The 18,390-nt window shown below is 43.5% G+C and overlaps 1 protein-coding gene across 1 annotated transcript; it reads right to left on the bottom strand.

The window, feature by feature from the left end:
• Positions 1–3,260: 3,260 nt before the first annotated feature.
• On the bottom strand, positions 3,261–5,387 carry LOC306825807 (carbohydrate sulfotransferase 1-like; the record flags this gene model as incomplete). Its single annotated transcript, XM_079346764.1, has 2 exons — positions 5,234–5,387; positions 3,261–4,390 (listed from the first exon to the last, which is right to left on the bottom strand). Exons 1-2 carry the CDS (start codon positions 5,370–5,372, stop codon positions 3,261–3,263), a joined length of 1,269 nt encoding a protein of 422 aa, XP_079202890.1. The 5' UTR covers positions 5,373–5,387.
• Between the last annotated feature and the right edge of the window lie 13,003 nt (positions 5,388–18,390).

The raw sequence follows: 18,390 nt of genomic DNA, 5'->3' as shown, positions 1-18,390 counted from the left end.
CAGAGCATCCAAAATGACAAAAAGATCAGTAAAACATGTTTTGAAGTGTCCCCAAGAGGGTTAATGCTAATATTAGCTGTGTCATCCTGCTAGCTAGCTCAACTTAAAACCAGTCCTTTAAAGTTTAAACGTTCATAAATATTAATATAATAAAATCTCAGTGTACTCACGCGTTTCTCCTGTCCTCGTCTCGCTGAAAAGTTTGAAAATATTCAGTTATTGTGTCATGTTTCCTTCTTTTTGCCAGCCATCACTTATCGGCTTTAAGTGGATGAAGACAAAAAGCGCTCGCGCTTGCCGCCAAATATCATTTCTAACGAGGCGTTCATGAGCGTCGGAGAAAAGATAATCTCAGCAGCACATTGTCCTCAGTAACCGTTTTCATGTGGTTATGTGTAATGAGTGAACAGGTCAAGAGTGTGCAGAAAGGCAGGTGAGTTAGTGGACCGACAGGAATGCAGTTATTTAACTCAGTCATCTTTACTGAAGATGTCGGTGTTTAGGTTTGAAGTGTGACCGTGATAAGGGCTGTCTTCCAGTCAGCGAGTCTGTTTTTACAGTTTGTTCATTAAAGATACATCCAACAAGTATATTATATCTTCTGTTTCCAGTAGCTGTTGACTATCACACATGCACTGCACACACTTGACTGAAAGAGAGCTGATAGGAGGTCACTGTGTTAAACTCAAACACTGGTCTGGTTGCTGCTAGCTAGGAACAGTCTTAACTCCGGTTTTGGACTTAAACTGAATTTACTTTAGATTAAAACAAACCCCAGTTTACTCACACATCAGTCTCCCTGTATTCTCTCACAGAAAAAATGTAAAGTTGTTTTCTTTCTTCCTTCTTGATTTCTGTCGATTCTTCTGGATTCAAAAGGTAACGGCTGCGTCAAAAGGTGCGGCGCATGCGCAGGACACGTCTTGTTTGTGTTGATGAGTTCAAGACCAACAGTCAGCGTCGGAATAAAAACAACTTCTCCAGAGTTTTTATTAATTTCACAACAAAGTGGCAAAGATGAGAGATCTGTCAGTTTGAGTCAATTACAAAGATGTTTGCAGGTTTATATAGAGATTAATGAAGAAGCAGGAGTCTTACATACATACAGACAGTCCTACATAACAACAGTATCACCATCTTCAATGCTTTCTATAGCCTAGCCTTTAGTCTTATTGTGTTCATGTGTTCAGTGATTAGAGGTTAGTGTTTCTATTACCAGAAAATAATAGAATAGAGTGTCTCTATTGTCAATACATAATTTTGCTTCATCTTAAAGTGCACACAGCTAAAAAGAAATCACAGAAGAGGAATATAAAAAAGTAACTCTAATTAAGGTAAAATGGGCTCTGTATAGTAAAGTTATTTACAGGTAGCAGCATAGTAAACTATGGATAGATATTGCTGAAATATAAAATGTAAATATCACACAATGTGAACTAAACTGTAGCAGAAATATAAATATTGCTTAGTATGAGGGAATTGGAGGAACTAAAACATGTTGTGGTTATTCAGGCAGCTGGTCACCAGGTCACAGACTTTGGATTAATGGAATTGTAATTCTTTTTAATCTGTGAATAAATAATAGAAGAAGATGAAGGTGTGTGAAGGAGATCCTACAGAAGTGTAAACTCCTGAAGGAGATTCCTCTCTGAAAATTAAATTAAGTAAAGATGAACACTAACCTGTGATCTATGTCACAGCTGTTTGATATCAATATGATAATTATCTTTGCATAACGTGTCAGATTTTGAGATCATCCCCATCGATTGGATTTGAAAGTATGGTGTGTTTGAGATTCGGCGCTATGGAGTAATTAGCTGACGGCTGACTCAGGCCGTGGCAGCTTTGTGTGTCACTGATGCTAAAGCGGATGAAGCGTATTTCCCCGGGTGTCATAAAGCTCTGCTTCATGGCCCGCTTGTAGAGCCGTGCAGATGAAGTCCAAAGAAAGACAATCTGTTCTGCACGCATCTTAAATCCTGTTCCTCCTAAGCTGGAGATCTAGATCGATTGTTTGCGGGCATCGCTGAGATTCCTCCGCTGTCAGCAGCTGAAGGACCGCTGGAGTCTAAAAATACATCAGAGAATATTTCAGCTCCCATTTAATGCTAGCATGGTTAGCATGAGCGCTCTGCTCAAACTGTAGACTGTCCATCACACTGAAGCTCACAGCGCCCAGCGGGCAACAAGCTCCGCCTCCATGCAAGATTCAAAGGAGAGAAAATCACTGTCAATCAAAGGTTCTTCTGTTACTCATCCGATCCAGCTCCTCCTCTGAAACGAGCTCAGCCTTTCTCTCCAGAGAGCAGCACGCCGTGGACATGAATGGGCCCGTGTGTGGAGCTGGCACGCTGCCTCACGGCGTTCAGACACAAGGACGAGAGAAGCTGCAGCACACACACACACACACACACACACACACACACACACACACACACACACACACACACACACACACGCGCACACACACACACACACACACACACACGGCTGTGTGGTGTTTAACTTCTGAATGGTTTATTAAAAAGTCTTTACAAATATAAACACAAACAGCATTCACAGTTTTTGTTCTGTCGTCATCGAGCTGCAGAAGATTTCATGACATTGTTTGAAAATGCAGCAATAAAAGAAGGCGAGTTTGGGTGGCCCGCTCTGAGAAGTACAGAGAGTTAGGATGAAAGCTCTTTTCATGTCTTTGATAAAAACAGTGAAGAAGGAGTGAAATGAAATGACTCTGATGAAACAAGTGAAATAACGTTCATCCCATCAGCACGACGACAGAGAGGAGAGAAACAGTCCTGTTCCAAAGCTGCACACAACTCCTGTAAACTCCCCTCAGTGCTTCTGTTCAGCTCACCTCGCTCACGCTGTGAGGGACACCTGTGAGCAGGGGCGTGTCCACAGGAACGCCCCGCCCCCCAACCTGAAACCACAAACTCTGATTGGCTGTTTGTCTTTTCAGAATCCACATTTAGTCTGAGCCTGGCTGGTTGGTGTCTTTACATGTGTGTTAGTCCTGAACACTGAGCACATTGTTTTTCATGAGAGCAAACTCCTGCAGCCTGTCCACCTCAAAGTGAAGCAAGCCGCCATTACAAGTGTTTTTGACTTTGGAAATGGTGACTCTGAACCAACATCTTCTTTGTGAGTCCTGAAAGAAGCTGAGGAGATGTGTCCCCGTCCTCTTGTGTGAGTGTGATTAGTGGTGAGAGGAGGGGAAACGGCAGCTCAAGGCGTGCATGTGCATACATGAGAAAGGCTCATGTGTGGGTGTCAAAGCTCAGGTGTTGGATTAATCTGTGCGACAGGTTTCTGAGCTGAGCTGCAGACTGAACCGGTTTGTACCCGAGCAGAGTGAGCGTGTGGTTGCACAGTCGCTGCACCGTCCTCACCATGTCCAAGCTGAGTCCAAGCCTCCAGCTCTGGGCGGCGGCTCTGGAGTCTCTGCTGGTGGAGTATCTGTAATTCCACTGGGAGGGAGCAGACACATGACTGTTGGTGTTCTTTGAAATCCACAGACGCACTCGCTCCCCCATCTCCAGCCCCACGAACCTGTAGATCTCAGCCGCCTTCTCCTCCGGGTCAAACGCCAGGTCCTCGTATCGCACCAGCATGTAGCGTCCCTGCAGCCACGCCGGTCTCTGCAGGCCGGTCTCTGCGGAGGCTGACATGTCCTTACAGGTGCTGCTGATCTGGGAAAGGTCCACGTAACGGGGCTGCCGTCCCGTGGCGTTCCATATCTTCCAAGCACGGAACTGATCTGGAAAGGCCATGATGCGGGAGGCCAGGACGGCTCGGGGGTCTCTCACCAGGTGCATGATCTTCAGGTCCAGGTGAGGGTCTTCGGTCAGGGTGCGCAGGTCGCCAACCTCAGGGACACGCACCGTCTTTATGGCCACGTTTCCCCTTGACAGACACGACAGGGACGCTAAAGTCAGGTTCAGAGCGCCGCACTTCTTCGGACACCAGCTTTCATCGGGCAGGTCTGAGGCCACGCCCCCACCTACCTCCGAGCACGCGGGAGGGGCACAGAGGGCGTGGCTGGAGCTTCGACGGAACAAGGCGCTGGTGACGTGGTCCTGCGGCTCAGGGCGGATGTAGCTCTCCATGAAGTGAAGGTCGCAGGCGTAGAGGTTGAGGAGGAGGTCCCTGTACGCACCCAGGAGCGCCCGGCGGTCCGGCCGGCGGCGCGGGCGGCTGCTGCTGGAGTTGGCAAAGGCCTGCTGCACGTGGAAGAGAGGCTCAAACACGTAGAACACCTCCGGGTGCTGGTTGAGCAGCTGCCCCGTGAAGGACGAGCCGCTGCGGGTCGTGGCAAACAGCAGGATGTGTTTCCGTGGCGACGCCGCCTGCATCCAACCGTCGTCACACAACGTTCTCCACCTGGAGTCTGCAAGAGAGCAGCACAAGCATCAAGACTAAATGAGTTGTTTCATTTCAGAGAGCTGAATCTGTTCTCGTCTGGACTTCCACCCAGGAGAACGTCAACACATCAAGCTGATGAAGCTTCAACAGCTCAGAGAGTCAAGATGCACGAGTCAGTCATGTGGTTACAGGAAGCAGCCCATCTCTAAATACATCACTGCTGACCAGGAGTTGATGAGCACATTAAAGGAGATCAATTAGAGAATCAGGGATGTGTCATTTCTCCGTCCTGTTCTTCTTGAGGGAGGATTTAATGAGCTGTGGGAGTCTGTCTGTTGCTTCACTTACACCTTTGATGACACGTCTTTCTCCAAACTGCTTCCATGTCCAACTTATTTTGTGACCGTGTCCACTTTGATCTTGTTGACATGATATCCATGCAGACTCTGTGCTCTGATGTGAGACCAGTGATGAGGTGGCAGCAGCAGCAGCTCAGGACGATTTTGGAGAATCAGAAGGTCACCGGTTCAAGTCCCAGCACCGACAAAATCTGGAAATCGGTCTGATAGCGAGCTAGCGCTTCTGAGCTGTGTGTGTGTGATTGAATTTCCCCTGGCAGGATCAATAAAGTTTATCTTCTGCTATAAACAATATGAGCTCCTAAGCAGCCAATATTTGGACATTTCTTATTTTCACTTATTTCAATAACTGCAGGTAAACTTGTGCATATGGTGGTTTTTATACTTGAGACAGTTTGCAGGTGTTTGTCTTTCCTCTCGTCTGTCCTTTACTGAAGCTTCAGTCTGCTTTGACTCTTCAACATACAGTTTGTATGAATCCTCACTGCTCATTGGCTGTTGGAGCGTACCTCTGTGTGGCGTGGAGCTGCAGTGGGACGCTCCCTCACAGGGTCCAGACAGGGAGTCCCTCAGGGTGCGGATGGCGGTGTACTGCACCCCCAGAGACGCACAGACCAGCAGCAGCAGCGTCTTCCAGGAGCACTCCATCCTGCCCCCCCACCCGGCTCTGCAGTGAAAACAAAGACACACAATAAGACTTGAGTCAGTTTAGTTCCAGGCTCGTTTGACTCCCTCAGACCTTGACTGATGGAGCAGTTGAAGTTCCTGCTGCCAGGAGCTTGTTAAAGCGTCTTTACATGAAATCAATCAATCAATCAATCAATCAATCTTTATTTATATAGCGTCAATTCATAACAGGCGTTATCTCAAGACACTTTACAAAAGCAGGTAAAGGACCTTACTGTTTGTCTGTTAACATTAACAAAAGAGCAGGTAACAAGACCATGCTCATTGTTTTGTTTACAAAAAGCAGGTAAAGGACCTTACTGATGGCTATATTACAAGAGCCCAGCTTAATCCGTCATAGCGTGGCAAGAAACAACTTCCTTTTAACAGGCAGAAATCTTCAGCAGACCCGGGCTCATGACGGAACATCCATCTGCTAAACTGTGCTGGGCTTGAAAATGGGATGGGGAGATGGGACAAGATGCAGAAAGAAGAATAGGATGGGATTGGTTGGGGGGGGGGGGGGGGGGGGGGGGGGGGGGGGGGGGGGGGGTCTGGGCAGGCCATCCTCGGGGGGAGGGGGGGGGGTTGTTTGGGCAGGCCATCCTCACCAACAGCCCAAGGAACCTAAGAGAGCTCAAGGAACCTAAGAGAGCTCAAAAGGAGAGGTTAGAATACAAAGATAGTGACAAGCTACTGAGAAAGAGGGAAAGAGAGATAAGAGATCTTGGTGCCAGTTCCCCCGGTAGTCTAAGCCTATAGCAGCATAACTATGAGCTGGTCCTAAGCCAGCCCTAACTATAAGATTTATCAAAAAGAAAAGTTTTAAGTCTATTCTTAAAAGTACCTAGTGTGTCTGCCTCCCGGACCCCGACTGGTAGACGATTCCAAAGGAGCGGTGCCTGATAACTAAAGGCTCTACCTCCCATAGTACTTTTAGAGACTATAGGCACCACGAGCAGGCCTGCATTCTGGGAACGTAATGTTCTTGTCGGATAGTACGGTACAATTAACTCTTTAAGATAGGATGGTGCCTGACCATTTAGAGCTTTGTAGGTGAGCAGAAGGATTTTAAATTCTATTCTAGATTTTATAGGGAGCCAATGGAGAGAAGCCAATACAGGAGTAATGTGGTCCCTTTTCCTAGTTCTAGTCAGAACACGAGCTGCAGCGTTTTGGACGAGTTGGAGGGTCTTTAGAGATTTACCATAGCACCCTGCTAAAATAGAATTACAGTAATCCAACCTGGAGGTAACAAATGCATGAACTAATTTTTCAGCATCATTTTGTGACAGGATCTGTCTGATCTTAGAGATATTACCAAGGTGAAAATAAGCTGTCCTTGAAATGTGTTTAATGTAGGAATCAAAGGACATATCCTGATCCAACAGAACTCCTAGGTTCCTAACAGTGGTACTAGAGGCTACACTAATACTACTAAGGGCCGTCATATCGGCAGAGAAAGTCTCTCTAAGGTTCTTAGGACCAATCACTATAACTTCAGTCTTGTCTGAGTTGAGCAGTAAGAAGTTTCTGGTCATCCAGGTCCTGATGTCCTTGACGCAGGCTTCTAGTTTACTAAGCTGGTTGGTGTCTTCTGGCTTCATTGCTATGTAGAGCTGAGTATCGTCTGCATAGCAATGAAAGTTCATGGAGTGTTTTCTCATAATACTACCTAGAGGAAGCATCTATAATGTAAATAAAATCGGACCAAGCACTGATCCTTGAGGCACTCCATGGCTAACTTTGGTGTACATAGAGGACTCATCATGAACATGCACAAACTGAGATCTGTCTGATAAATAGGATCTAAACCAACTTAAAGCAGTCCCTGTAACTCCAAGCAATTGTTCTAGTCTCTGTAACAGAATCTGATGGTCAATTGTGTCAAAAGCAGCACTAAGATCTAACAGGACAAGCACAGATAGAAGTCCCCTGTCTGAGGCTAACAGAAGATCATTTGTTACTCTAACTAGTGCAGTCTCAGTCCTATGGTAAGCTCTAAATCCCGACTGGAACTCCTCAAACAAGCTGTTGTTGTGGAGAAAATCACACAACTGATTAGCTCCCACTTTCTCTAAGATCTTGGAGATAAAAGGAAGGTTAGATATAGGTCTATAGTTAGCTGAATCAAGGGTTAGGGTTTAATTACAGCTACTTTAAATGACTGGGGTACATAACCTGCCGCTAAAGATATATTGATCATATCTAGTATGGAGCTGCTAACTAGAGGAAAGACTTCCTTAAACAACTTGGTTGGGATTGGATCTAAAAGACAAGTTGACGGTTTAGACGCAGAAATAATTGAATTTAGTTCTGAGAGGTTAATTGGAAAAAAACAGTCGAGGTTAGTATGAGAATTTGGAGCCGTTTCTGCCGAATCGAAAATATAGGAGGAATCTGCACTAAGTAAAGGTAGTAAGTTGCTAATTTTGTCTCTAATGTTTAGAATTTTATCATTAAAAAAGCTGCTGAAATCATTACTGCTAAGGGTTAAAGGAATAGATAGCTCAAATGAACTATGACTCTCTGTCAGCCGGGCTACAGTGCTGAAGAGGTATCTTGGGTTGTTTTTATTTTCTTCGATAAGAGACGAGTAATAGGCAGTGCGGGCCTGCCGTGGAGCTTTCATATATCTATTATGACTATATTGCCAAATTAAACGAGATTCTATCGTTTTGGTAGAGTGCCAAATTCTTTCACATTTACGTGACGTTAGTTTTAGAGTACGGGTTTCTAAGTTGTACCATGGAGCTGATCTCTGTCGTTTGATTGGCTTCTGTTCTATGAAATGAACATGTGGGAGACTTTCCCTCCCTCTCACTGTGCTGAACATGTTTCACCTTCACACCAACTTTATTTACACACTATTTGTGCTATGCTACGCTAACCAGCTGCATGTCGTAGCTTTAGATGAGCAAGAAAGTCAAACAGAGTATTTACCAAAAACACTTCCTTACAACACAACATTTGTAATATCCTGCTTCAGGAAAAGGTTGCTTCCTCTTCGCTTGTTTCAACAGACACAATCTCTCCTGCAGCATCTGAACCATGAGGAACAACAAGCTGAGATTTGTTCTGCGTAAAAACACGACTCAAAGGAGGGACGCTCTCCTGTCCCTCTCAGAGACAGCTTCACACACACACACACACACACTCCCCTCGTTCATTAATGATGTGTGTTCCGGGCAGACTCGTGTCCTCAGGAACAAATCACGCTGAGCTCAGATCGGCTCTTGATGTTCCATTAATCACAAACAGCGTGAAACCAAAGGCGTTTACTGGAGCCGCCATCATTCCGTTTGAAAAGGGCTGAAAGCTGCAACCACAGGAAGTGAAGTCATCGGGGGGAGAGCGTTGCTTTGTTGGACACAACCTGCAGATTTAATTCTTCCTTTCTCTGGAGTCCAAACAGAACATCAGAACATTTCACCTGCAGCAGCTTTGAACTCTCTGAAGATGAATCCTCTAAAAGGCTGGAGTTATCCTCCATGCTGATGGCTGCTCCACCCGCCCGCCTGAACTCACTTCCTGGCTGTTTTTCTACCATCACAAAAACAAACATCTCCAGACTCACACACCCTGATGCAGGATCAGTCTCAGGCCGGGTCTGGTTCGGGGTACCACACAGAGACAGACTCCAGGATGAGCAGAAGTCCAGCACCCTCATCCACCTTCACGGCTCCCAGTGAAGTCTCACACCACATCCAAAACCTTGTCCCCCCCCAGTCCCTCTCAGACCTCATCCCCCACCTGCACTCAGGTCTGGTCTGGTCTGGTCTTCACACCAGAGCCTCCAGTCTGGCAGCACTGGACCTCCTGGATCTGTAATGCTACATCCTGATTTAAATGCTGCTCTCCCAGGCCCACGCTGCTTTACTCTTTCTGTTCTTATGGAAACGCTCCGTTTTATAAATCCATCGATCATTCTGAACATTAAAACAGTGACCTCTGAGGAAACACTGCAGCCTTTCCTCTTCTTCTCAGCACACATGAATCTGCTTCTTCTTCTGGTTGAAGGACAGGAGGGATGAGCCTCTAATCATCGGACACTACAGCCAAAGACAAGCTGAGGACAGTGTGAGAACATAAATCAATAATGAACAGGTTTAACTACATTAAAAACAGGAGGCTTGTTTGAACAGGTGGGTTTAGAGACGTGAGAGTCGATTTTTGGGATGTCAGGTGGGGAGGGGGGGCAGAGTTGTAGACCCTGGACCTCATGGTGGTCATGCAGGCAGGAGGGATGAGGAGGCTGACAGCTCCTCCTGCACAGGATCTCACAGCAGGAGACTCTGGAGGGGGCCTCAGCTTCTGTGTCCCTCCAACAATAACAGTCTCACACAGAGGATGAACGCCTCGGGGACAGCAGCAGCCAAAGATCACACCCAGCTCTGTACATGTCAACACACAGGGAAGTAATGAGTGTGTGTGTGTGTGTGTGTGTGTGTGTGTGTGTGTGTGTGTGTAGATTGTAGGGGTTATTACAGTACGACTTCTGTGTCAACCATAGAGCTGCATGAATTCAACAGTCATTGTGAGGAGGGGCTTTGTCAAACCCTCTCCCTTAAAGCACTCTGGATGACCCTTGACATTTAACCAGGCTTCTGTCACACCTGGGTGGCTCCTTGTCCATTAGGAGTCCGGTACTGATAAGAACCATGCTGCTTGCCTCTTCAGAGGGCCCTGTGAGGGAGGGCCAGAGCAGCCCACTGTCCTGGGCGGTGTCTGGCCCACTGGTCGAGTGTCCCACAATAAAAACATCCTTGATTCTGTGGACCTGGAGCAAACCCACCCCAGCCAAGTCCACCATATCCCCTGTAACCACGCCTGTACGGATTGAAATTGTACCCTGTACTCCTCTCATAAGAGTGATATGGCTGCTGTACATATGGTTGCTCTAGATTAAACACCAGCGCTTATTTGGATGGCTTGTATTTGATAGTAGTACAAAGTAGCCTCTGCCTCTTGAAGCAGCATCTTTAGGAGGTGCAGCTCTAAGTCTTATTAACTCTATCATCTGATGTTTGCTGTTGTTTATGTGATCGTAAGTGATGTAAGACGTGTATCTCCCATCTGGGGAGCAATACACTATTAAAACCAGGCATTTCAACTAGTTTTGCTGTTACTGATTCTGGGAGGCCTGCTACTAGGACTGCTTGTTTGAACTAAAGCTATGCCCCCCCAGTACGACCTTATACTAAGAACATGCCAACAAGATTAGCACCATCTAATTTGACTTTGACTCAACATGTTTGTGTACAGTTTGTCAGTCATATCAGTAAAATGTCCAGTCTAATTGTTTAAACATCACTTGTAAACAGTCTAGAAATAGTTGAAATGTCAGCAAGGTGAACATATTACAAAGTTTAAATGAAGCTATGGGGCCAAAATAAAGCAATTTTTGGTTGGAATGTAAAAAACAAAGTGGGTTGTTTGCATAATAGATGCATGCAAATAAGTACTAGTGACCTACGACAGCTTGTCATTTCCTACGCTCCTTGAATTAATCAATCCTCAAATTTAGCTATATAATGTCGATATAACAACAAGAAAAAAACACCATAAAATATGAACACATTTAACTACATAAAAACAAAGTAACAACAGTGAGGACTGTGGGGTGATACTGAATGGCCTAAGAAAGGATGGGGCCGTCTTCTCTCCTGTAAAACACCCTATCTAATCGCTCCTTTAAAGATACTGATCAACCCAGTGCACAAGTCAACAAGCACACAGACCAGAGCCCCACTCTTCCAATCAACAGCCAAACCCCAAAATGAATCTTCCAGCAGTTAGAAAGGAACTCCTCCTCTTAACTATGCAAATGTATAGTTCATCTATTTTAAACCTTTTAGAAGAATTTTAAAAGATCTACTCCTCTCCTTCAAGGTTCAAGGTTCAAGGTTCAAGGTTCTTTATTTGTCAAATATGCCACATGTTAAACATACAGCACAGATGAAATTGCATTCCCCCCCCCCCCAGTGCAAACCTGCAGTGCATAAAAGAGCACTAAAGAAAAACTAGCAATACTGTACAACAAATAACTTAACTAAAGACATTTGGACAACAAATAACGAACAACAGACAATAGACAGACAAGGGCACTTGTGAGTGTTACGCTTTGAGGTAGAATGTGGATAAATTACTATGAGGTAGATAAATTACAGTATTAACAATATAAACAGAGTGCAGATTAAAATACCAAGTTAAAGTGAGGTAGTGTGCAGTAGTGCAAATAGCAAATTACTATGAGGTAGATAAATTACAGTATTAACAATATAGACAGAGTGCAGATTAAAATACGAGGTTAAAGTTAGGTAGTGTGCAATAGTGCAAGTGCAAGTAGCAAAATTACTATGAGGTAGGAGAGAGAGGAGCCGCTGCGTGCACCCGCGCCGCCATCTTGGATCAAGGAAATGTTCCACTATTATTGCCTATTTAATAACACTAAAATTCTATTTATCAATCACACTCAAACAAAAATAATTACACAGGCCTTCACGCACATGATTAACCACACAGCACACAAACACACACACCAACAGACATCAACAGCACACACACACATCTACTCAGGCTGTACAGCACTCACTCACACATCCAAAGACTCCACCAGCACACACACATCTACTACGTAGAGCTAGAGGTGTTGCTCAAAATACTGGTAACAGGGTAGAAGAAAAAGCCCCTACCTTTCCCCTTTCCACTCACTGAACCAGTGAGAGAAAAGAGAAAAAAAGGTGCAATGAACGGAAGAAAAAAATATATATCTCTAAATATTTGTACTTGAACTTAAGGAACAGAACTTCTGTCCAAGTTAACACACAACAAAAGACACTATATACACGTGAACAGCAGAAAATGTATAGACGCAGTGCCCTATTTGGAGTCCTAACTGGCAAGCTTCTACAGCAGTCCTAATGACAACTGCAGCCAGTCACTGGGGGTTCTATCCCAGACTCACAAACAGTTTTAATACACTTCTGCTGATTCACCGCCTCCCCAATGATCCCACACACAGTTCTCAGTCAACTGAAATGACCAGCGCTCTGTTGCCTTCTTGACTTTGTCATTCAGTGTCAGAAGAAAAGACCCAGCCCATCATTCAACCCAGCCAGTCTCTCGCCCCTGGCTAACTCACCAGTCTCTCGCCCCTGGTTTCCTAGTCAGTCTCTCGCCCCTGGTTTCACAACCAGTCTCTCGCCCCTGGCTTTCTAACCAGTCTCTCGCCCCTGGTTTCTCTTCGTATGGCCTTCTGTTCGATTGCTTACTTGTATTCTTGATTCAATTTTCTAAATTTAGACATTAACACCGTCTATACCCAAACCAAACAACGATAATTTAGATTTTCCAATGTGCACAATTTTATGGAAAAGGTTTGTGTTCACCTTTGGTTTTTGTGAGGCCTCTCGATGTCTGGATAGCTCTGGACGTTGTACCATAGACTGCAATGCAGTCATTCTACTACCTTAAGAAATTAATACATTTGAATGAAACGTATTTAAAAAAAATTTCATAAATTTATCAATACTTACGTCCTCCGTCAAACCTCATCCCCCATCACGTCGGGGTCACCAAGTGAAGGATAAAAGTTGCTATTTAATCCTTTTCCTAATGTTGTTTATAGAAATCTGACTCCTCTAAATAATTACCTCAAATCTCTGCACATTCTTTTGATGGGATGAGAGGAATGACTGAAATGTCTCTTTCAGGTTAACAGAGTTTATTAACCCGATGAATCAAGAATAGAAGTTACAGAGTCTCTGGGTTCAACACTACGTGTCCCTGACAACAGACAGATACCTGGTCAGTTCGCGAAGTCTGAGCCCCGACTATCTTTCCCTGAACCCTTTTATACATTAGACAGAGATCATCTAACCAAATTATGCATTTGAGAATGTGCGGTTTTCATCCTCTGATTGAGACATCTTTCCAAATTATGCGCCTCCTGATGTTTGGTTCCGCTTCTCTCATTGGTGCATCATACTCTCGAATCCTTTGTCCTTCTATAGAGGAAGAAACATCCTACCTGGCCTGTTTCTTATCACAAGCAGACATCTAGTCTAGTCATCATTTCCTTTTAAGCAACAAACCACTTAAGTGATTAACTATCAAGGCCCACTGAACCTATCAATGTGGGTGAGTGATTAACTGTTCAGGGCCTTAAACTAAACCTATGTTTGATTTGGTGAGTGATTCAGTTTAAAGGGCCACATCAAAACACATGCTGGAATGTGCACTCACTTCTGCAAGCCCTCTTCACAGAATACCTTTAACCTCTGAACTAAAATCTCAAACAATTAGATTAAAACACTTAGAGTAAAACATGATATAATAACTGATATAATATAAATGTGAACAAACATCATTAATACAATGGATATCTAATCATTCCTTTGTATTTGGTGATCAAACCAATATTCAACAATACATTATTGCAGAAAACACTTTGATTATAAGTAGAAAGAGGCCTATTATTCTAATACATGCTAACACTACAACGCAGGACACAGGTGGCTGAAGCTACCAGCTAACTAAAGTGCGCAAACATTAGCATGCTAACACTACAATGCAGGACACAGGTGACTGAAGCTACCAGCTAAGTACAGGGCGAACGTGAGTATAGGGCGGTTGGAGGTGTGTCTCTGGAAGAGACAGGAGGCTTCAGTATGGAGGAGGCGTGGCCAAACAGCAGTTTGTTTTGGTTTCATGTTCTACTAAATAAACAGCTAAAGTAACAAACCAGCATTAAAAACTCTTAGATCCACGTTGACATGTATATTCATGTAAGGCTGATATTATTTGTCGTAGCAGTCGGACTCAGACGGGTCACACAGCAGCAGGCCGTCCACGCCATCGATCCACAGGAACCGACGTGACGAGACAGCCCAGGAGGAGAAAGATTTATTGAAGGGGATATAAGTAACTTTCTAAAACAGCACATGGCCGTCAGGTGAACTGCACCAGTAACCTGTCGCTCGCTCTCCCTCACATGCTCGTGGAGCCTAAATATTTGATACTGGACTCAAAATCCCCTCTCTCTCAGTTATCCACTGATTCTTAACTTCAGATAGATGACCGCTGAGAGTTTTACGACATCCTGTTGGGAGGCTCATCCAAGCCACAGGGGCGTCTCCGGTGACTCTCTCATGGGGGCACTAAACTGAGAGTTACCATTGAGTTCTTTGATCCTTCACCTCCAGATAAGACGACTGACTGAGACCAGGTCAGAAGACCTCCTGTCTGTGAATTAATCCACATTGACAAACATCGGAAAATCTCTGGGAATTGTTTAAAAGGAAAAGAAAAGAATTGTTTAAAAGTGAGTTCTTGGATTTAAACTGAACATCTTCCTCCCATCTTGTGCTCAGTATTTTTCTAAAGCTCATACGTTTAAACATATATTTAGACTCTGTATTATCATATATAGAGGGTCACATTATCTTTTCTGTTTTCATACTGATGCATTTCCTCTGATTCATTGATTAACACTTTGAATGACAGATTTCCAGAATATTTTCCTGAATGTTCAGAGATGACTGTCTCAATGAGAGCTCATAATTAGTTCAATATGGTGACGTCATAAAGCCTTTTATTTACTTTTATTCTTCTTTGACTTTAGTTATAAGGAATTCAACTGTTGAGTTGTTGGATCCTTGTCTCACTATGGGTGGAGCAAAGCCCCGCCCCTTTTCTGCCTGCTGCAAAGGATGAGACAGGAGGAGTTGAAGAGTTTTTGTTGCGTCTTGTTTGAGTCTTCTTTGTTTCTCGTCTTTCTGCTGGTCTGATCACTTCTCTCAAGATATCAGTCTTTTTGTCTTTATAATTTTAAGCTGTTATGGAATATATCGATCTAAATCTGTGAACCCACAGAGATCTTCTCTCTCTTCCTCTGGATTCACACTCCCTTACAGACAAAGTTAATCACTCTGACGCCAAACTGAACTCCTTGGGGGGTTCGCGAGACGCAGAAAACACCTTCAAAGAATTTCAATACGCATCTGCTAATCAGAAACCGGTTTGTTCCAGCCCTGAAACAAACCAGAGACGGCTAGGTCAACATCTACTGTATGTCCTGGGATCCTTGATTTACATGACAACCAGATACTCCTCCGGCCTCCTCTGGAATTTGCCTAATGGATTTTATAGCCACATCTGTTGACCAAAGAAAGAATACCGCCATGTTCACTAACAAATGTTTATTTGATTTTTCAGGTGGATAAACTTTCTTAGGACATTGAGACGAACATTTTCATCCAACCAGGGTTCAAATCCGACCATGAACAGCGGAGTTATCAGAAATCAAACTTTCCAAATACTGAACGTGATCTTGTTAAAACTTGCATGGAGCACTACTGCCCCCCAGAGGTTGAAACGGAGAAGGTACCTTAAGTACGTTGTATGGTGTATTCTGTCAGAACAATTAAAATGACATTTGATAACCATTATAAATTATATATCCAGATGTTATTCTTTTTCTATCTTCTAAAAATTCAACCTGTGTTTTGATGTCATGTGTCGTTCCATTTCTTCTTGTCACATCTTCATTAAAAATGTTTGAGCCTTCTTACAGGTGAAATAATCCTAAAAACCACGTGGTGTGAATAAAAATAAAAGGTTTTATTAGACACCAGGAAACTTCACTGTGATGGTTTTATAACATCAACATCACGTTCACAGTTTACCTCTGGGTTTAAGATCGTTTAAAGTTAAGGTAAATTATTACAGAGCTAACTTTTATGATCTGCGTCTCTTTTCTGTTTTTATAAACAAGGTTTTATTGGCCTGTAACAATATCTCCTATTAAATCATCAAATAACATCAAATCATCTCCACAAACATGATACAAGAATGTATAATAGCAAAGTTCACCTTCTTCACACAATAAAAAGAAATGAAATAAACACAAAGGCTGTAAATAATTATAAGTCAAATCAATATGCAGATTGTCTCCACATGTCTCCTCTCACAGATCCTTAGTTTTCCTGAATGCTCCGATACGGGTCGGATGAGCCAGTCGCTTTAAAAGTTGTGGCCGCAATGAATTCTGGGTCTGCACTTTCTTATCTCCTTTGGTAAAGGATGCTCCAGTGTTTCCTAAAGGAGGCTATAAAGGAAGCAATATTCAGGTGCTGAGTCTGCACCTGGACCCAGACATCCATGTTTGTAGTTCTTTTAAAAACTCAGTGAAGCCTCCTCTTTGTTTGGATCCAACAAAGAGATGACTGATTTATTATCAGACGACCAACGACTCGTGCTTACAAACACAACTTCACACTTTAACAGGTGGCATCAACTTCTACTGTTATCTGTGAATAAGAGTGCAGCACTGCACATGTCCACAGGGTGGTGCTGTAACACAAACATTTATATCCAAAGAGTTCATCTTGGCTCGTTGAGTCATGAAGCAGTTTAAGTTCAGAATATGAGAATAGAAAACAGTCCGAGGTCATGGTCCTGTGTGTGACGGTGGAGCTGATCTCAGAGCAGCTCAGACTGCAGCACTGAGACTCATCTGAGCTGTGATTGGTCCGTCAGTCTCCCAGTAACACGGCCCAGTTACAGACTCACCAAACATCAGCTGCTGCTGCTTCCAGCTCTGTGATCGTCAGGAACAACAGGATCCTCTCTTTAAACACTCACTTCCAGCTGTTGATATAAAAAGACAAAAATCAGAGAAATCACGAGTTATCATATAAGATCATTATTATTATTATAATCATATAAGATTATTATTATTAAAATCATATAAGATCATTATTATTATTATAATCATATAAGATAAATATTATTATTATAATCATATAAGATCATTATTATTATTATAATCATATAAGATCATTATTATTATTATAATCATATAAGATAAATATTATTATTATAATCATATAAGATCATTATTATTATTATAATCATATAAGATCATTGTTATTATTATAATCATATAAGATCATGATTATTATAATCATATAAGATCATTATTATTATTATAATCATATAAGATCATTATTATTATAATCATATAATCATAAGAACAAACAGAAGATCAGGATTCAATCATTGCTGCTGTTTGTCACCTTTGATGCACATTTACACAACTTCTACTTTTATTGTTGCTTTTTATCACAAACTTCTCCTGCAAATGTTTTCAAAACCAACATTTCAAATGTTTCATGACTGATGAGACCTGGACTGTTCAGTGAAACCCAGCAGGGACCAGGACGGACTCAACTTAACCCAGCAGAGACCAGGATGGACTCAACTTAACCCAGCAGAGACCAGGATGGACTCAACTTAACCCAGCAGAGACCAGGATGGACTCAACTTAACCCAGGAGAGACCAGGATGGACTGAACTTAAACCAGCAGAGACCAGGATGGACTCAACTTAACCCAGCAGAGACCAGGATGGACTCAACTTAACCCAGCAGAGACCAGGATGGACTCAACTTAACCCAGCAGAGACCAGGATGGACTCAACTTAACAGGAGCAGAGACCAGGATGGACTCAACTTAACCCAGCAGAGACCAGGATGGACTCAACTTAACCCAGGATGGACTCAACTTAACCCAGCAGAGACCAGGATGGACTCAACTTAACCCAGCAGAGACCAGGATGGACTCAACTTAACCCAGCAGAGACCAGGATGGACTCAACTTAACCCAGCAGAGACCAGGATGGACTCACTTTAACCCAGCATAGACCAGGATGGACTCAACTTAACCCAGCAGAGACCAGGATGGACTCAACTTAACCCAGCAGAGACCAGGATGGACTCAACTTAACCCAGCAGAGACCAGGACGGACTCAACTTAACCCAGCAGAGACCAGGACGGACTCAACTTAGCCCGGCAGAGACCAGGATGGACTCAACGTAACCCTTTTGTAGGAGCAGATTATGAATATAATATGCAGGGTGTGTGTGTCTGTCAACTAACGGGGTGTGTCACAATTGTCTATATAAGGTAGGAACCTTTGTTACCGGTCAGGTGTTCCA

This window comes from Symphodus melops (genome assembly GCF_947650265.1).
Source record: "Symphodus melops genome assembly, chromosome: 6".
NCBI classification, from domain to species: domain Eukaryota; kingdom Metazoa; phylum Chordata; class Actinopteri; order Labriformes; family Labridae; genus Symphodus; species Symphodus melops.
This window is presented reverse-complemented; position numbering and strand designations above follow the sequence as displayed.